Source organism: Muscardinus avellanarius (genome assembly GCF_963383645.1).
Source record: "Muscardinus avellanarius genome assembly, chromosome: 15".
NCBI classification, from domain to species: domain Eukaryota; kingdom Metazoa; phylum Chordata; class Mammalia; order Rodentia; family Gliridae; genus Muscardinus; species Muscardinus avellanarius.
Genome location: NC_137801.1, coordinates 33,818,185 through 33,836,717, shown reverse-complemented (window position 1 = coordinate 33,836,717; position 18,533 = coordinate 33,818,185). Strand labels below are relative to the sequence as shown.

General features: G+C 39.7%; 1 protein-coding gene across 8 annotated transcripts in view; it reads left to right on the top strand.

The window, feature by feature from the left end:
- SLC8A1 (solute carrier family 8 member A1) overlaps window positions 1–18,533 on the top strand; it is a gene marked incomplete at both ends in the record, with an annotated part of 328,617 nt that overhangs the window by 289,224 nt on the left and 20,860 nt on the right. For all 8 annotated transcript variants that reach the window (XM_080710996.1, XM_080710995.1, XM_080710992.1 and 5 more), the window contains one exon: window positions 9,001–9,276. In XM_080710996.1, the coding sequence (XP_080567122.1) occupies window positions 9,001–9,276 (276 nt within the window). The remainder of the gene's footprint in view (window positions 1–9,000; window positions 9,277–18,533) is intronic.

Here is an 18,533-nt window from a genome sequence, read left to right as displayed (position 1 = left end):
AAATAAATACCTCACAAGGGTACCTGAATCCACACCTCTAACCTAACAGCATCTTAAGAGAAGCTGGACAGTCTCTGTGCTCTTCTGCCCATGGAGCAGACTTTGGTACACATATACCCTTACATAAATTTTTAACGTTTTCCTAGGCTTCAACACTGATGTTTGTTGAAAATTACAGAGTATGGCTGCCCAAACAGTTCCTCCAAGGCTCAGCCTCCCACACTGCAGGAGGCTAATTTAGATACAGCTGCTAATATTTACAGTGTTACCAGAGCCCTCAGGCCAGTCTTAGAACCTGGTGTGCCCACAACTACCCACTTTAACTAAACCATCTAAACTAGCAGGAGGCATCCATGGTTGCTGTGTATGGGAACTACCTGTCAAAGGTTTATTTCTCAAGTGTCCATGTCTTCCAAAAATATGTTTCTCTATTGTGGAAGCCTGGGTTTCTGTCAATCCTACAATTAATAAAAGATTGAAGAACACTGAATTTCAAGATTTTACCAACATAGAATTATTTTTTAAAATCCATACTTAATTTTTTAAAATCCATACACATGATTAAGTATTTTAGACTTTAATTGTTTAGGAGTACTCCATTTCACATAGAGAAATTAGTGTGTGTGTATATGTGTGTGTTACATAAAGAAACTCTTAAGAGGATATAGAAAGACTAAGGCAATTAATTTCTAGCTTTAAACATTCATTTTACTAATAATCAACTTTGCACGGATCTACAACTCCTTAGAGGATTTGTTTCTCATTTTGACAGTGGCTACATTTGCTGATAAATTATTTCTGTCACATTAAATATTTCTTGAACTCTGTTAACCATCGTAACAAGGTTCATATTGGCCTCAGCTAATAAATATTTGTTCTTCAAGGAAAAGTTCACCAAGAGGTTTTTGACGTATTCCTCTCAAATAGGGTTAAAAGTTGTGCACTGAGAGAGAGTTGTCTTTTGGGGTCCATTTCCAATATGGTCGTGTTATCTTCTGACCTTTTATCCCCAGAGAATTAGCACCTGTCTCATGAGCAGGATGGCCCACAGCTATCTGTGGCTTGGAAGTAGATAGTGAGAATGATTCATGGGACCTATATAGTGTCTTCTCCATCCAAGAATAGGCAAGAAGTCCAAGATACAAACCCATAGCAACCCTGAACTTGGATTTCATATGCAGCGGTATTGATAGCCAACACATATTTCTGTATGTGCAAATGTCTAGGCATAGTATATTTTAGACATGAGGTCTCTGTATTAAGTCAGATTCCTACCAGGTAGTAAAGAAAATAAAGAATTCTCAGTAAAACACCATGCTTTCTCTCAGCTATTTGGCTTCCATGGGTATAGAGCAGTAAGAGCACAGACCAAGAAGGAAGCCCCCTCCCACTCCCAGGGGACAACTGACCACCCCAGGAACTATTTCACAATGCAAATAAATTTTAAAGAAGTCAAGTTCTTAGAAGAAACTGGTATGATGTCAAGATACAGGGGCCATTTTTTATGATGAATGTCTTTGTGGTTTGAAAAGACAGTAAATAATCTCTTCTTGTAAACATTCTAATCAATATAGATTAGAAAGATGTACCTCTATGTCCCAAAATAATCAGTGAGAGCATGGTGCATAAAAGGAAACTTGGCCCAGCATAACTTTGTAGCCGTGAGCTCTTGTTTTGGACTAAAGGTGTAAGTCAGCTCCTTGTTTGAAAATGTGTGATGTAGCTACAGGAAGTGAAATGTGTATAGTAATGGAGGTAAATGTGTCCAGATGAGAAAGGTGGAAGACCTTTCCAACACAGGCAAGTTAAGTGCCTCTTGGAGCTGTTCAGCTCTGAGCGCAGTATTTTAAAGCAGGGCTATAGCTCACTTAGAAGTTGCTTAGAGAAGTGGGGCCAGCATGACAAGTGCAGACTGAAGGTGGTAGAAGGCAGCCAGCTCCAGTGCCTGAAAAGATGTCATGTAGAGCAGGATTGTGTTTATTCTGCAGGGCCTAGGGGATGGGACCAGGCAAATGAATGGGACCCAGCAGACTGAGCTACAGCCAGAGCCACTAACACCTGAAACACTATAACTTGAGTCCCTAATAGCTGGGACTCTCATGCAAGACTTGAGCAACTGTTTGGAAGATATATTTTAAAGAAATGTATATTAAATCAGGTTGAAGTTGGCAAACTCTATAGCCCCCCCCCCTTTAGATTCAGCTGTTTTCTAATACCCACACATTTTGTGTTTCAGTAGAAGTAAAAAGCTTGCAATTCTTTTGTGTGCTTCAGCAATTATAGGTCTAGAAAAGTGAAGAAATTTTGTACTGAGATATCTCTGATAAGGTAGTATCTTTCTTTGTATACTTAGACGAAAAGTTGTTGACATCCACTTAGCCTCAGAGAAAATATAAATACTTCTCATTGATCAGGTTCTAGGAAAATGTTTATTACACTTCTACAAAACCCAGAACAAGAGGTAAATTTTGGTTTGGGAATGAGTCTCTGGGTAACTGAATTTAGTGGCATATAGAAACACTATGAGTAGAAAGAGATGGTAGGTGTTTTCCCATTAGAAATAACTTATGAATATATAAAAGGGAAAGGAAAAGTTTTAGATCATGGTATAAGAAAGACAGTAAAAGCGACTAAGAGCAACAACCCTTATATATTAAACGCATACACATAATACAACACACACACACACAAAGATATACACAAGAAAGTAAGGGGAAAATCATCAATTGAATCACTGTTCTCACTTTTTTTCTCTTAAAATGAGAAGGGGAAGATTAACTGATTGCTAAGCTTTGTTTTTTTTTAAATCCTTTTCTTTTCATGATTCTATTAGAACCTTTGAAAGCAAAGAGCAATTGAAAGATAGGACCAGAAAGTAGAACTTGGTTTGAATTGTCATGTATTATGTTGCAGAAAAGAGAATAATTACAAAGGAGAGGCCCTACTGAGTACCTGGAACTACTGTAAGTCAGATGTTTCCTCAGATTGACAGCAGCGTATGTTTTCCAAATTTTAGAAGGGATTGCCAGATGCAAGTCAGGATTGAACCAGATTCTGAGCCTATGGTTTCTAGAAATGGAAATAAGAACTTGTCACACTCCAAAGTAGAGTTTTAAAATGATCTCAACCATGATACCTCCCTTTACTCGAATGCCCTCTTTCCCTGTTTACTTGGTCCCCAAGAGCTTTAGGAAGAGTATGTGGCTGGTTCTGAAAAAACAGTGATCACGATTGTGTCCAGAAAATAGAACTGATGGTACATCAATATTTTACATTCCCAAAAAACACATAGGCATTACTGTATGGCATAAGGCATTAGAAGACTCGAACCAGTATGTGACAGAGGCTAATCTCCTTGACTTTATTCAATAAGGCATTGTGTAGAGGAGACTGTTCCCTTGGGTTAGATCAAATTCCTCCTCATCCACTTACCAACTGAGTGATTATGTTAAAACGTCACTTATAGTCACTAAACTTCCGGTTCTTCTATGTACAGTGGATTAATAATGCCTACTTTACAAGGTTATTGTAAAGATGAAATAGGATCAGATATGAGAAAAAATTTCACTCAGTGCCTGTCACTTAGTAAACACCCATCATGTTCCTTCCTTTCTTAAAATTAAGCAGCTCAGGGAAACTGTAGTGATCATGGCTCACTCAAAGGGAATATAGATCCACTGAAATCAGAATAGTCAGCTCATATTGATTTACTGCCTTTTCTCCAACAAGTAGTAATAATAATACATGACACATCTCTCGGTAAAGAGATTTATAGCTTTACATAGGACTTGGACATTTCCTCTTTAGTCCTCTAAACAGCTGTAATATGAGAGCTTGGAAACTCATTTGACAGGTGAAAAGCTGAGACTCTGGAAGTTCAAGTGTCCTGGCCCCCAAACAAGCTACACCACCAGAAATTGAATCTTAAGGTTTCTGACCCAAGAGTCCAGTACACCCTAGCAGCTCTTTTTTTCTGGCTCTCAAAGCTTTCCTTGAGGCCAAAGCCTGAGCATCAGGGAGGGATGTCAGCAAACACCTGTTGCTTTAGAAGATAGGATATTTGCAGATGCCATGCCCAGGAGTTGCATTTCGTGAGCCATTGTGGGGTGGGGGATATCCCCTTTTCTCATGCTCCAGAGCAGGGGTGGTGCCTGGACTCTTACAACAATCTTTGAAGTGAATCCATCTTCTTCACCATCTGCACTTTTAATGATTTGAATATTTTTTGTAGTTATATTTAGGAAGTCCAACATGTATCAAGGAAGCCCTTTAAAAGAGCGATGGGAGGGATTAATCAAATATAGTTTATCTTTCCATTAGTGGAATCCACAGAGATGAAAAGAAGGATTTTAAGATAAGAGAGATTTACTTAGAATCCTGTAAAAGCAAACCCACCAACCAGTTTCTTCACTAACACGAAGAACTTGAAAAAATTATGAGCTGGCAGGTTCCTGTCATCTTTGCTGTCACCTAAAAGATGCTTCCAGGGTGGGGCAGGAGGTTGCTTGTTTTGTTTCAATGTTCCACTGCTCTTTGCAGGAAACAGACTTTTAAATATAGTCCAGGTGGTGATGGATGATCATAATATTTCTTTGTCCTTCCCCAAGATAGGATAATTGTGCACCATGCATGACAGTCAGCGGTCATTTTTAATATTTAAATGACATCTCAGCTGAAGATTAAAATTTATGAAGTTCAGTGAGATCCCAAGGAAAAAGAGAGGAAGGCATTTTTACTGGGGTTATTTTATTTTGTTTTCAGTACTGGGGTTGTACCCAGGGGCATTCTACCTCTGAGCTATATTCTCAGCCCTATTTTTTATTCTTTATTTTGAAACAGGGTCTCATTGAGTTGCAAAGGGCCTCACTAATTAGCTGAGGCTGCCCACAAACCACAACCCTCCTGTATGAGCCTCCCAAATGCTGGGATTACAAGTGTGCACCACCACTCCTGACTCATTTTTTACTTTCAAAGGCTATAAAACACATAGCTTTCTCATGCTAAACTTAAGCATTAAAACAATTAAAGCCGGGCATTTGGGAGGCTGAGACAGGAGGATCACTGTTCGTGGACAGCCTCAGCTACTTAGTGAAGCCTTCTACAACTTAATAAGACCCGATTTCAAAATAAAGAATAAAAAGTAGGGCTGGATGTCGTCTGGAGGTAGAATGCCCCTGGGTTTCATCCCCAGTACTGCAAAAAAAAATAAAATAAGATTTTTTATAATTCTAGAATCCCACATAAGGGTGTCTCTCTCTCTCTCTCTCTCTCTCTCTCTCTCTCTCTCTCTCTCTCTCTCTCTCTCTCCTTCCATGCACAAACACACACAAACACACACACACACACACACACACACACACACACACACACCTTTTGTGTTAACAAATCCTGAAATCAATTTCAGAAGGTGAGATTAAATTTGTTTTTTAAAAATCTAGAATGTAACCTTAGGACTCAACATGTTGACAAAGCAATTAAATAATGATGGGGAAGCACAGTAGCGATCCTAAGTGCAAGAAAACAGTAATAAGTACCATGATAATCATTACCTTGAAACCTCCTCAGACACTCTACAGAGATTATCTAATTATTCTCCTGCACCTCCCTCATTGGAAAGGTGTTATTTCCATCCTGAAAACAAATATAACATCTACTCTCGATTTAGAAGTGTCATTTCTCTGGAGAAGTTTCCTTATTTGTTTTCTTGTTCATCTTCAAAATCTGAGACTTAATCCCACCACATTAAGTAATTCTACGGAGTCAGAGGTAGCACAGTCTGTGTTTCTATGAGTGATTGATTCGAATATAGTGCTTTCCCAGAATTTAAGTCATATGCCCTAGAAATTATAAAATGTCCACAGTTACAGAAATTAGAAAGGATAGGATACAATATAAGTATAACTAGAAATTCTAGTGTTGTTGGTTTTTTTTTTTTTTTTTGTCTGAGCTTCCCTGGGGATACGAACCCCTTTTGAAATGAAGAATACAATGAAGAGGTGGGGAAAGAATTAACATGGCTTCCTCCTTCAAATAAGCTCTGAAACTGCAGCTGTCACAGTGAGCTCTGGCTGGAACCAAAGTGTGGGGTAAAAGAGAAGAAGGAAGACAATGAAAGAAAAAAAAAACTAGAAAAAATGTCCAGGAAGCAGAAAAAGAGTGGGTAATAACACTAAGTGGCTATCCCTAATTTTAATTTTTTAACTTTATTTTTAATTGATGTATAGTAATAGTGCATATTAATGGGGTAAGCATGACGCCAGGACATAGGAGGCTTCCTATGCCCTATGTGGTCGTTAGGCAGGGCTGCCCTAATAAGATGCTATGCGTTAGGTAGCTTCGACAACAGAAATTGATTTTCTACCAGTTCTGGACGCGAGAAGTCCCGGATGGAGGCGTCCACAGGGTGGTTTCTCCTGATCCTCTCCTTAGTTTGCAAATGTCTATATTATTGCTGTCTCCCCACGTGGTCTTTGTTTTATACACAGGAATTTCTGCTGTCTCTTTCTGTGTCCCCATTTCCTCTTCTTACAAGGACCAGTCAGATAAGATTAAGGCCCACCCTCAGGGCCTCATTTTAACTTAATTGCCTCTTTCAAAGCCCTGTATATTAATAAGGCTATGTCCTGAAGCATCAGAGGAGAGTTTCAACATAAGAATTTGGAGGAAACGCCATGCAGCCTGTATCAGGTGTTTTTTATTAAAAAGCATCGTGGGCTTTCAGACCAGGTTATGGGAAATGTGATTAATGGCATGGCACTTCTTATCGTTGTCTGTGAAAAGCACTTTCTGCTCCCAGCTTTCGAGTTTTCAGCAGGTTTCCCACGCATGATTTGTAGCAGATGGCCTCCAGGGAGTGTCTCATGGAGAGTCTCATGAAGAGCACACGCATTTGCTGCATGCTAGCAATCTCAGGTCACACAGCCCGCTGGACAGTCGTCAGCTGCACCTGCTGCCAGCTGCTCTAGCTGAGCAAAGTAGAGTAGACCCCTGTGACAGAGCCGAAGGGAACAATCATCAAGGAGAAGTTCTTCCCCAAATGTCCAAAATGGCTGCAAAACATGTGAAAAAAAAAAATATATATATACCACTTCAAGAAAAATTGACATCCAATATCCTAATTTTAAATCATGTGGATGTGAGATTATTTTCACATTATTCATAAAATTACCATTAGTTTTTTGATCTCTTTAAATAGTAAGCTTTGTGCCTTTCTTTCTTTCTTCCATTTTTTTTTTTTTTTTTTTTTTTTTTGCATTACTGGGGATGGAACCCAGGGCATTCTACCTCTGAGCTACACTCCCAGTCCAATTTCCTATTCTTTACTTTGAAACAGGGTCTCACTGAATTGCTAAGGCCCTCACTAAGTATCGGAGGCTGTCCACAACCACGATCTTCCAGTCTCAGCCTCCCAAATGCTGGGATTACAAACGTGTGCCACAATGCCCAGCCTGCATGTCTCATTTACCAAGCACTTTGCCACCTAAGTAGGAGATGGTACCAAACACTAGGGACACAAAAATAAAGGAATCGTTTAGTCAGCCGGAGAAGAAAGGAAAGTAAATAGGCACTATTTATTTATTTATTTATTTACTTATTCATTTTTGCGGGTCTGGGGATGGAACCCAGGGGCATTCAACCTCTGAGCTACACCTCCTGCCCTATTTTTTAGTCTTTATTTTGAATACCAGGTCTCAGTGAGTTGCAAAAGGCCTCACTAAGTAGCTGAGGCTGTCCGTGAACCGTGACCCTCCTGTCTCAGCCTCTCAAATGCTGGGATTACAAGCCTGCGCCACCACGCCCGGCAAATAGGCACAATTTAGACAGAGCAGTAGTTAATGAACTAGAGCTCACATCAGAATCATGTGGAGAACTTATTCAAGCCCAGATTTCTTGTTGTGTTTTCCTCCAAGTTTCTGATTCAGTGAAGCTGAGGCTTGGCATTTCTGACAACTTTTTTGGTGCTGCTGGCTCAGGGAGCACAGTCAGAGAACCACTGATCTAGAGTTACAAGTGTCAGGGGTTATGGAAGTTCTGAGGAGATGTTCCCAGCCCTGGTTAGGGTGAGTGGGGAGGGGAAGTCATAGAAAGCTTCCTGGAAGTGGATTTTAATTTTTTTTTTTTTTTTGGCGGGTCTTGGGATGGAACCCATGGATATTTGACCTCCGAGCTACACCCCCTGCCCTATTTTTATTCTTCTTCTTTTTTTTTTTTTTTTGAAACAGGGTCTCACTAAGTTGTAGAGGGCCTAAGTAGCTGAGTCTGTCTGTGAACCGCAATCCTCAGGTCTCAGCCTCCCAAATGCTGGGATTACAAGTGGGCGCCACCATGCTCATCTCTGGAAGTGGGTTTTAAAGGACCAGGGAGAAAGGATAAAGATGGAGGAATTGGTACATGCTTAACACATTCAGTTCTAAAAATATAAAAGTGGAAGAGATTGCACATGGTTTGAAAAAATGCAAACAATTCCTTAGCCAGGACAAAATTTGAGTTTGAAATAGTCATAGGAGGTGAAGCTGGAGTAGTATACAGTCCTCATGGCTGTGATTTAAGGGCCTTGTTTAAATATTGTCCCGTATGTGATCATATAGCCGCTAACCCTACACTTGGACTTGGAGTTTGAAGTCCCTGATAGAACTCTGTCCACAATTAATTGTCCTCAAGACAGGCTTCTTTCTCTGTTTTTAAATATTGGTAAAGAAATTCTTGTTATCACTTGGAAGTGACAAATCTCACTGAAAGTGGTATGAAAGGAGAAAGGGTGTATTGGTCTCATGTGAGCAGATCTGGGTGGAAATAAATTTTTGCCATTGATCAAAGAGCTTCAGTGAGGAAGCATTTGAGTTCCTTGAAAACTATAATTGTTTCTTGGAAAACCCTAAGCCTCCCTTAACTCTCTCCCATCTCATAGGGACGGTGAAGTCCTGGGAAGGAGAGGCTGGGAGGGAGGAAGACCACTCTACATGGGTTATAATAAAATGTGCTTCCCTTCTTTCTCTCCAGGGGAAGATGACGACGACGATGAATGTGGGGAGGAGAAGCTGCCCTCCTGTTTCGATTATGTGATGCACTTTCTGACTGTGTTCTGGAAGGTCCTGTTTGCCTTCGTCCCTCCTACAGAATACTGGAATGGCTGGGCATGTTTCATTGTCTCTATTCTCATGATCGGCCTGCTGACGGCTTTCATCGGAGACCTGGCTTCCCACTTCGGCTGTACCATTGGCCTGAAAGATTCTGTGACCGCGGTCGTGTTTGTCGCCCTTGGAACTTCAGTACCAGGTAGAGGATGCTTGTACACTGCCTTCTTGATCCTTTCTTCCACACAATTTCGCAGGCTGTGATAACAAACCAGGTCTGTGAACCATGAGAGCTCAGATGTATAAATAATGTCACCGCTCAAGTGCATTGTCAAATAATGGCTCTTCTCAGGGTTTTAAAGCTGGTCAGTATCATTATGTTGACAGTCATGCATTACCAAAGGGCCTCCATAGCCTACATGAAGATGGGTTTGATGAGTGAATTTTCAGATAAGCCTCCCCTTACAATGAGCGCTTTCTAAAACATGAAATATCGAATCATGCTCAAGTATAAAATTTTGTTTATATATTTAGTAATGTTTGCAATATTCCTATGAAACCCTATATTCATTTGGGTAACTGAGATAAGATACTTGCTGGATATTTGAAAAATTATCTCTATCCAAGTATTAATGGGAATAATTAGGAAGTACAAATTGATCAGAACAGGAAAAAATAATCTTGACAAAAGTGAGCAGGTCAAATATACATTTCATAGAAATCTCTTCATGCATTCCATATAACCTGAATTTTTCTTCTAAGCTACAACTGTGGCTCATTATGCTTACTCCAAGTTCTAAGTAACACATCATCACCCTAAACATTAGTAGCAGTAGATTTTTTTTTTCTACTGGTAGGCATCAGAATTACCTGTCTTGTTGGAAAAAAAAAAAAAGTGAAAGTCTGAGACCCATCACCAACCTCTGGAAGAGTGAGGTGTAGAGCCCAGAAATGTTTTGTTTAAGCTCATCATTGACTCAGTCACATACCACAGCTTATTATAACTGAAATTCTAGACCTGCTCCCCAGCACTAGTTGGCATCTTGACAGTCATACAGCCTTAACTTTGAGCAGCAAGACTCACATTCTCTACCAAGTAGCAGGTCAAGAAATAGCACTAGCAGCCTTGGAATAAAGCAGGACTAGAAGTAAATATAACCCAGCTGATGGTGCCTATCACTTCCCATTCTCCACTTTCCTCACCATCTTGATCAAGGTGCTATGACTTCTACTAAAACTTGTCAGAGTTGGCAATCCTGGCTTTTGGGTCGAGTTTTAACACAAGTACAGGCTATGCTCAGTAGAGTCATGTGTCAATTAATGATAGTGATATATTCTGAGGAATGAACCATTAGGTGATTTTGTCATTGTATGAACATCATGGTGTACATATAGAAGCTAAAATGACTGTGACATCACTAGACTAAGTAATCTTTGTGTGTGGGAGTAGATACAGGGGGTGGAACCCAGGGACATTCTACTTCTGAGCTACACCCTCAGACCTTTTTATTTTGTACTTTGAAACAGGGTCTTGCTAAGTGAGGATATCACTAAATTGCTGAGGCTGGCCTTGAACCTGCAATATTTCTGTCTCAGTTCTCCCAAGAACTGAGATTACAGGTGTGCCACTGTACCCTGTTTAGGCTAGCTAATCATATGCGACTACCACCATTTATGCAGTCTGTCATTGGCTCAAGTGTAATTCTGGGGTGTGCGACTGTCTTCCTTTTCAGTGGAATTCACTGGTTGTTCTTCATGTAGCTATTTATCTTTGCAGCCACTGTGGACAAGTTGCTTAACCTTTCTGAGCTTCATTTGTAAAATAGGGATAACCAACTTAACATGCAGAATTCTGGTGACACTAGAGAAAATGTTGGAATACAAATTGCTCATCTAGTAAAGCATCTGGGGACAGAGAAATTATTCAATAAAATATCAGTTCCTAAGGTTATTGTTTTGCTGCATAATTAGGGATAATCTGACCAGTATAAATCTGTAGTTGCCACGAGTAAGCCTGAGTAAACATGAATAAAATGCCCAGATTTATACTGGTTATCCACAAAATATGATGCTACTATCCAACTGCTTGACCTCTTGGGGTCCTGATTAAGAGGTTCTCACAGTTTTGGGAGTCCAACTGTGTTAAGAGATGAGCTAAAGGATTCAGAGAGAACCTTTACCCTGGCCTTAATGGGTAGGGCTATTCAGTCTTACAGATAGCTGTCGATTCTCAAAGAAACCCACATATGTCTGCACAATTGTTCATCTGGTCTCTACTTTGAATTTTTTCCCAAAATGGACCATAAATTAACCAATGAGGACAACTTAAAATATTCACAGTCCTACATTGTTCGGCTTCGAGAATACATTGAACTAAGGAAATTAACATCATATTTTTTCAAGGCTTCTATCTGAACTTATTATAGAAAGATGGTTTTTAGAGGCTTCTTTTTCTCATACTTAAATCACTGGATCAAACGGTGTCTGAGTTAGCACACACTGTTGGCATGGTTTCATAACCCGTGAAAAGAATACGTGAAAATTATGATAATAAAAGCAAAATTAGGTTTCTCATGACAGTTGTCTAAAACCAGCTTATCTTTCTGAAAGGCAACAGTACATTCTTCCAAAACATCTCTTATTTTCAAAAGGTTAAAAAATACTTTTCTTACGTCAAATCCTTGTGCCTGAATTTTTTAAATTTACCAATGCCTCCTTTCCAATATTCCAAAAATGTTTTCTTTTTCTATATGCCAATCTTCCAAAAAGTCTCTTTATATCTTGTTTTAATAAGCTCTTTGGAAAAGTATGGCAGCCATATGTCTAAAACTTATTTTTTGTTGTAATTTAAAATGTGGCCTCTAGAGAACCTTAATATTTAGAGGAGCTGCTAGTTCTGTCTCTAAAAGCCAACTCAGAACTCAAGTTGAGATGTCAAGATGTAAGAAACTCTATGTGAGGAGAAAACAACAGGATCATTATTTGTGCAAATGGCTTCTCTACTCCTCCATAAACACTTCCCATGTTACCCAAGCAATATATTTATGGATAATTTCAGACAGTCATATCTATATAAATAGGTATTTTCTCTCTTCTAAACCCATGCAAATTGAAGAAAAGGCTAGATAAGCATAATATTTCTGACTTTATTCTTCAACCCTGCTGATTCAGAGCAATGTTTTATTATATCCCCTGACTCCAAACATTAAAATAAAATACAATGATGCTATTATTTCTAGATAATGAATCTCAGCCTCTACAAGGTAGAAAAACAAAAAACAAAACACAGAAAAAGAGCCCAATTCTCTTCTCTTACAGTCTGCCATCTGCCATTGATGAGCATTGGTCCTGGGGTCTAGATTTTTATTTCAGGTGATGTTCTTACAACTTTCCTTCAGTAGAAAGGCTCCTGACTAGGGTCTGATGAACTGCTGCTGCCCCTGCCTTATATTCTTAGATTGTGAGTGCCAGATGGGTGTTGAAAACTTTCCCATCCTCTGGGCAGGATTAAATATCTTTATATCTCATTAAAAGTATTTTCTAATATATTGCTGGAAATCTACCAGAAAAAGCATATGGAGTTCCATATGAGACAGAATTTCTTCTTCATATGAGCTGTCTTCAAATGCTTATTAAACTCTACTGGCAGAGGGCACTCAAGCGTCTCCCCAGTCACCCCAACCTTCAGTGTACTTACAAGAGCTTGAAGACCTGCACTTTTAGCAGAGGGATGAAGAAAAGGCTCCCATTACAGTAGTTTCCTACTCTGAACTGTTGAAGTGAGCCAGGACCTGGTCTCCGGTCCTCTCTTCCCCTCAGCCCATGCTCACTGCCTAGAAGTAGTCTTCATGGCTTAAATGTCATCTCTATGCCAATGATTTCCAATGATTGCCACCTTTGCCCTCAACTTTCCCCTGAAATATATTTATATACCAACTGCCTTTCTCATATTCATGATGAGTGTGTACTTTTTTTCTCTTCTTTTGCAATACTGGGGATTGAACCCAGGGGCATTCTACCTCTGAGCTATGCCCTTGGCCCTATTTTTATTCTTTATTTTGAACAGGGGTCCACTAAGTTTCAAAGGGCCTTGCTTAGTAGCTGAGGCTTACCATGAACTTGCAATCCTCCTGTCTCATCCTCCCAAGTACTGAAATTACAAAAGTGTGCCACCACGCCTGGCTCTGAGTAGATAACTTTCAACTCAAAATCGCCATGTCCAAAACACAATTATCGATTTCTGTCACCCAAACTTGTTTCTTCCAGATCTTGTCTTTCTCAGGGAAATAGTATGATAGTCCACCCAGGAGTCCTTGATTCCTTCTTCCTCCTACCCAGAGGCAATCCTGAAGAGCTTTCCTTCAAAGTATGAATTGAGCAAGCCCACTTAACCCTCTCCTCATCATGGTTGTCCTAGTTTCTGTCACTGGACTTCTGCTGGAGATTATTTTGAAATGCAGATCAGATCATGCTATTACTTACAATCGTCCAATGACTTCTTATTTCACTTAGACTCTAGAGTCATCGCTCTAACTTACAAAGATCACTGCCCGACTTCGACTCTGGTCTCCTCCTTGCCCAGTGTTCTGTGGGCCCACCAACCTTTTTCTCTCCTTTACACACCAAGTTCACTCTTCTCTTAAGGTTGCATTTATGATCTAAAATGCTCCTCCCAAGCCAGGCATGTGGCGCACACTTATAATCCCAGTACTTGGGAGGCTGAGACAGAGGATCGAGGGTTCACGGACAGCTTCAGCTACTTAATGAGGCCCTTTGCAACTTAGTGAGACCCTGTTTCAAAATAAAGAATAAAAAATGGAAGTGGGGTATAGCTCAGAGATAGAATACCCCTGTGTTCAATCCCAGTTCCACCACACACACACAAAAAAAATGCACTTCCCATTCATTTACACAAAGCCTGCTTCTTTGTCTTCTCATCTTAAATACCTCATCTCTTAAGTATCTCATCTTAAATACCTTCTGAGAGGACTTTCCCTAACAATACATGAAGCAGTCAATTGTTTCTCCTTATTATCTCACTCTTATTTTCGGTAGGATAGTTGTTACTTTCTGGATTTTTTAAAAATGTTATTACTGCCTGCATAGCTCTCCCCACTGAAATGTTAGCTTCATGTGAGAAGAACCTTTATCCTTCTATCTATCATCTATCATCTCTATTTTTATATGATTCCTCTCTCATAAGTATACTTGAAACTGCTATGAGCCACAAGATAAATTTTTGTCCCTGTTCTTTTCTCTCTGATGATCTCTGCTTCCAAGACTCCAGAACTCAGGCCAGCACTTTTAAAACTTTAGGTAGGCCCCATGAAGTGTTAAACAGGCGTGTTGCAGTAGCTTGATATGGGTCCATAACTATGGTACCTCACACTGTTTCCATAGAAACACCGGCTCCAAATTCAAGGAAAAAATATAAGAATAAACATTTGGAACCCAATCTTTTTAAAATGAGGGCCCACCTGTAAGTGTATATCATTTTAGCTTGCAGTGGTTTACTTGGATAATATTTGGGTGCATTGGATCAAGACATTTTGGTTTATATATCTGATTCTTAGTATGGGCTTTCCTTTCATGTCTTGTTCTCAGTGGATTCCCATAGAAGTAAACATTCTTTAATTACAGGGCTAATGCTGAGATGTTGGTGAGTTGGGAATATTTTTGCCTCCTGAAGTCTTGCCATGATCTTTCTCCATATGTCAGGTTTGAGTTTGTGTCCAAAGCTTGCCCACCGCCCCTTGGATCTTCTCCTTACCAGCTGTTTACTACAGGGCCAGAAAAGATTCTAAATTGAATGTTCTGAGCTGTCCCTTAGTCGTGACATTAGAAGATGTTCTATTTGCTTCTAATGTTTTACATGTCCCTTTATCCTTTCCCTCTAGAGATTTAAAGGCATGAAAGGAAAGGAAACAGACCATTCTAGTGGTTTATTTTGTTTTCCATTTTGTATATAAAAGCTTTTTAAAATAAATCTTTATTTTAGGGAAAATTTGTGTTATTTTTAAGCTATATCCTTCCCAGACTTGTAAATGCCATAGGAATAATTTGGTGTACAAGTGGTTATACTGAGTATCCACTATATTCTCTGAGTACAGTGCCTCCATGCACCAAGGGAATAGAGTGGAAAGAGTTTTAGATAAATTCAGATCAAATCATTGCTCCCGTCATGCCTCTGATTGATTTCCTGACTCAAAGCCTCAGTTTTCTTGCCTGTAAAATAGACAGGGAATTTGAGCAGAAATGATGAGAGAATTAAGCAACAACATGGTTTTCATAGAACTTTTTCAGCTGAGAATTGGTATAAAATGCAGGAAATAATTATCTAATTAATTTCACTGGAATCCACTCTAAATAACATCAAAGGAACAGAATCCATCAGAAAAATGAGGATAAATATAAAGTTTATGAGCAAGGGAGGAAGTGTGTGTGTGTGTGTGTGTGTGTGTGTGTGTGTGTGTGTGTATGTGTGTGTGTATGGTGCTGGGGATTGAGCCCAGGGGCATTCTACCTCTGAGCTACACTCCCCAGCCCAAGTTTTCTTCCTTCCTTCCTTCTTTCCTTCCTTCCTTCCTTCCTTCCTTCCTTCCTTCCTTCCTTCCTTCCTTCCTTCTTCCCTCCCTCCCTCTCTCCCTCCCTCCCTCCCTCCCTCCCTCCCTCCCTCTCTCTCTCTCTCTCTCTCTCTCTCTCTTTCTTTCTGCGAGTTTGGGGATGGAACCCAGGGGCATTTGACCTCCAAGCTACACACCCTGCCCCATTTTTTATTCTTTTAGTTTGAAACAGGGTGTCACTAAGTTGCAGAGGGCCTCACTAAGTAGCTGAGGCTGTCTGCAAACTGCAATCCTCCAGTCTCAGTTTCCCAAATGCTGGGATTACAAGTGTGTGCCATCACACCCAGCTTATTCTTTATTTTTTAAACAGGGTCTCACTAGGTTGCAGAGACCTCCTGAAAAACTGTGATTCTCCTGTCTCAGCTTCCCAGTAGGATTACCTGTGTCACCATTCCCAGCTTGGGAGGAAAATTTTTAAATTTACCATAAAATCCAGTGTGTACAAGGTTTTATTCACTTATTCAATTTATTCACTTATTTAATTTTTCCTTTAGATTCATCTGAAAATAATACTTACCTACCTGTTGAGCACTGTGCTAAAATAGTATACATTTGTACCAAAAATATATGAACTATTGATGTTTTACATTTTTCAGTTTTTAATTTTCTAGATTCTAATAACTCTCAGAACTAAGATATTCTATAATATACTTAAGTAGTAAGTACTTTATAGTTTTATGTGTCTTCATTCTTCTTGCTTTATTCTCAGAAGACCCTAAAATAACATATGGAGTTGTTCATATTGTTTACTGAAGTTTCACGGAGGCCCCATTATCTGAATGGCACTCCTGGAGATGTATGGTATGTGTACATCTGTCTAAAAGCCACTCTGTATCTTACAGGAGGGTACACACCAGGGGCCTCATGTTATACAAGGAAGTTCAGGCTCATAGAGAATAAATGATTTGTTCACAGTTAGTACAAATTCACAAAGATGGTAATTTGTAAAATCTGTATTATCTCTCAGTCTTTACAATCTAATGCTTAGACCCTCTACCAGGCCACCTTGGATGTATTTTTAAAGTATTACATACAATGTTTCCCATTGTATGCCTTACAGTTTTTTGAAAATTACTCACTTCCCTCTTTGCCTTGATTTTCATATACTCCACTTTTAAAACATGCAACATTCAAGGTCCTTGAGTTCAGACACTGTAATTGTACCCGTTGGCATCAATAACTGGTAGTAGATTTCATGCTTCAAAAATTTTAAGAAATTAATAAAGGCTCACTTCTATATCTGTAAGCTCTTATCATTTAAAATATAAAAATGCCGCCAGGCATGGTGGTACATACCATAGGAGGCAGGTTGCAGGCCAACCTCAGCAATTTAGCAATACCCTCAGCAACTTAGTGAGATCCTGTTTCAAAATTTAAAAATAGGGCTGGGAGTGTGACTCAGAGGTAGAACACCCCTGAGTTCAATCCCCATTACTGAAAAGAAAAAATAATGTAAAAATTTAGAGCTAAGACTGCTGGAAACTCTTTTAGAGTTAGTTGTTCATTTCTGATGTAGCTGCAAAAAATAGAAAGCCAGGACAATCCTCATCTGTGCAGTCATGTGCTGCGAATGGAGGTGAACATGAGGGAGGCTTGGTCCTCCCAGGACGAGGCCTAACTGCCTATGGTACTCAGCCACCTAGGTGCTGGGTGAGCAGGGCCAGGAATGGCTATTGGAGATGCTCTTCCAGCTGCCACATTCTGCACAGGCTCCCTGGAAACTTTGGAAATTAAGCTCCAGTATTCTGGTGTCTGACATCGAAAGCCAAGAGTTGGTTCACTGAAGATTTCTCTCCAAGGCTTGTCAGTAAACACTGTGTACCCCTTTCTTAACCACAGTGATGGGATCAGAAAGGAACACCCCAAGAACCCAACTGAAGCAAATATTCTTCTTTGTGGGAAATTATACCTGGTCATTCTGAATTTGCAGTCGTCTAAACTTCCTTGGAGAACAGCAGGGAATCTCATCGACTCAATTATTTCCTCTCATCTCATCCCACTTCACACAGAAATGATGTCAGTGCAGAGCTCACAGATAGACTGATGGTTAACAGCATCACTCTCAGGAAAATTGTAGCAAGTTGCCTCTTAGAGCTGTGTTTGTGAATACACACCAAAATAATAAGAAAAAAATGTAAGCTTTAGAATCAGGTAGGATGTTGATCAAGCCTACCTTCCCATCTCCACTTACTAGATGTATAATATATCCCAGAGGCAAATTACTTCTCTGAGTCTGTTTCCTTTCTTTCCTTTCCTTTCTCTCTCTCTCTCTCTCTCTCTCTCTCTCTCTCTCTCTCTCTCTCTCTCTCTCTTATTTCTTTCCTTCCTCCCTCCCTTTTTCCTTCCTTCCTTCCTCCCTTCCTTCCTTCCTTTCTTTCTTTTGTTTTTTCTTTCTTTCTTTTGGTCTTTCTTTCTTTTTTGTTTTTTTGTGTGTATGTGGTACTAGGGGTGGAACCCAGGGGCATTCTACCTCCGAGCTACACCTCCAGCCCTATTTTTTTATTCTTTATATTGAAATAGAGTCTCACTGAGTTGCAAAGGGACTCACTAAGTAGCTGAGGCTATTTGCAAACTGTGATCCTCCTCTCTCAGGCTCCCAAATGCTAGGATTACAAGTGTGCACCACCACTCCCGGCTCTCTGGGTCTTGGTTTCTTTACCTGAATAAAGGAACATAAAATTCCCTTTCATAGAGTAATAGAGAGGATTTCATGACAGTCTATCTATAACATACACAGTCTAGAGCTGAACATTTTGTAGACACATTGTTAGGTCTCATTTCCCTGCTATTTTAATGTCCTGATGAATACATTTAGACTTCTTGGAATACGTACCTT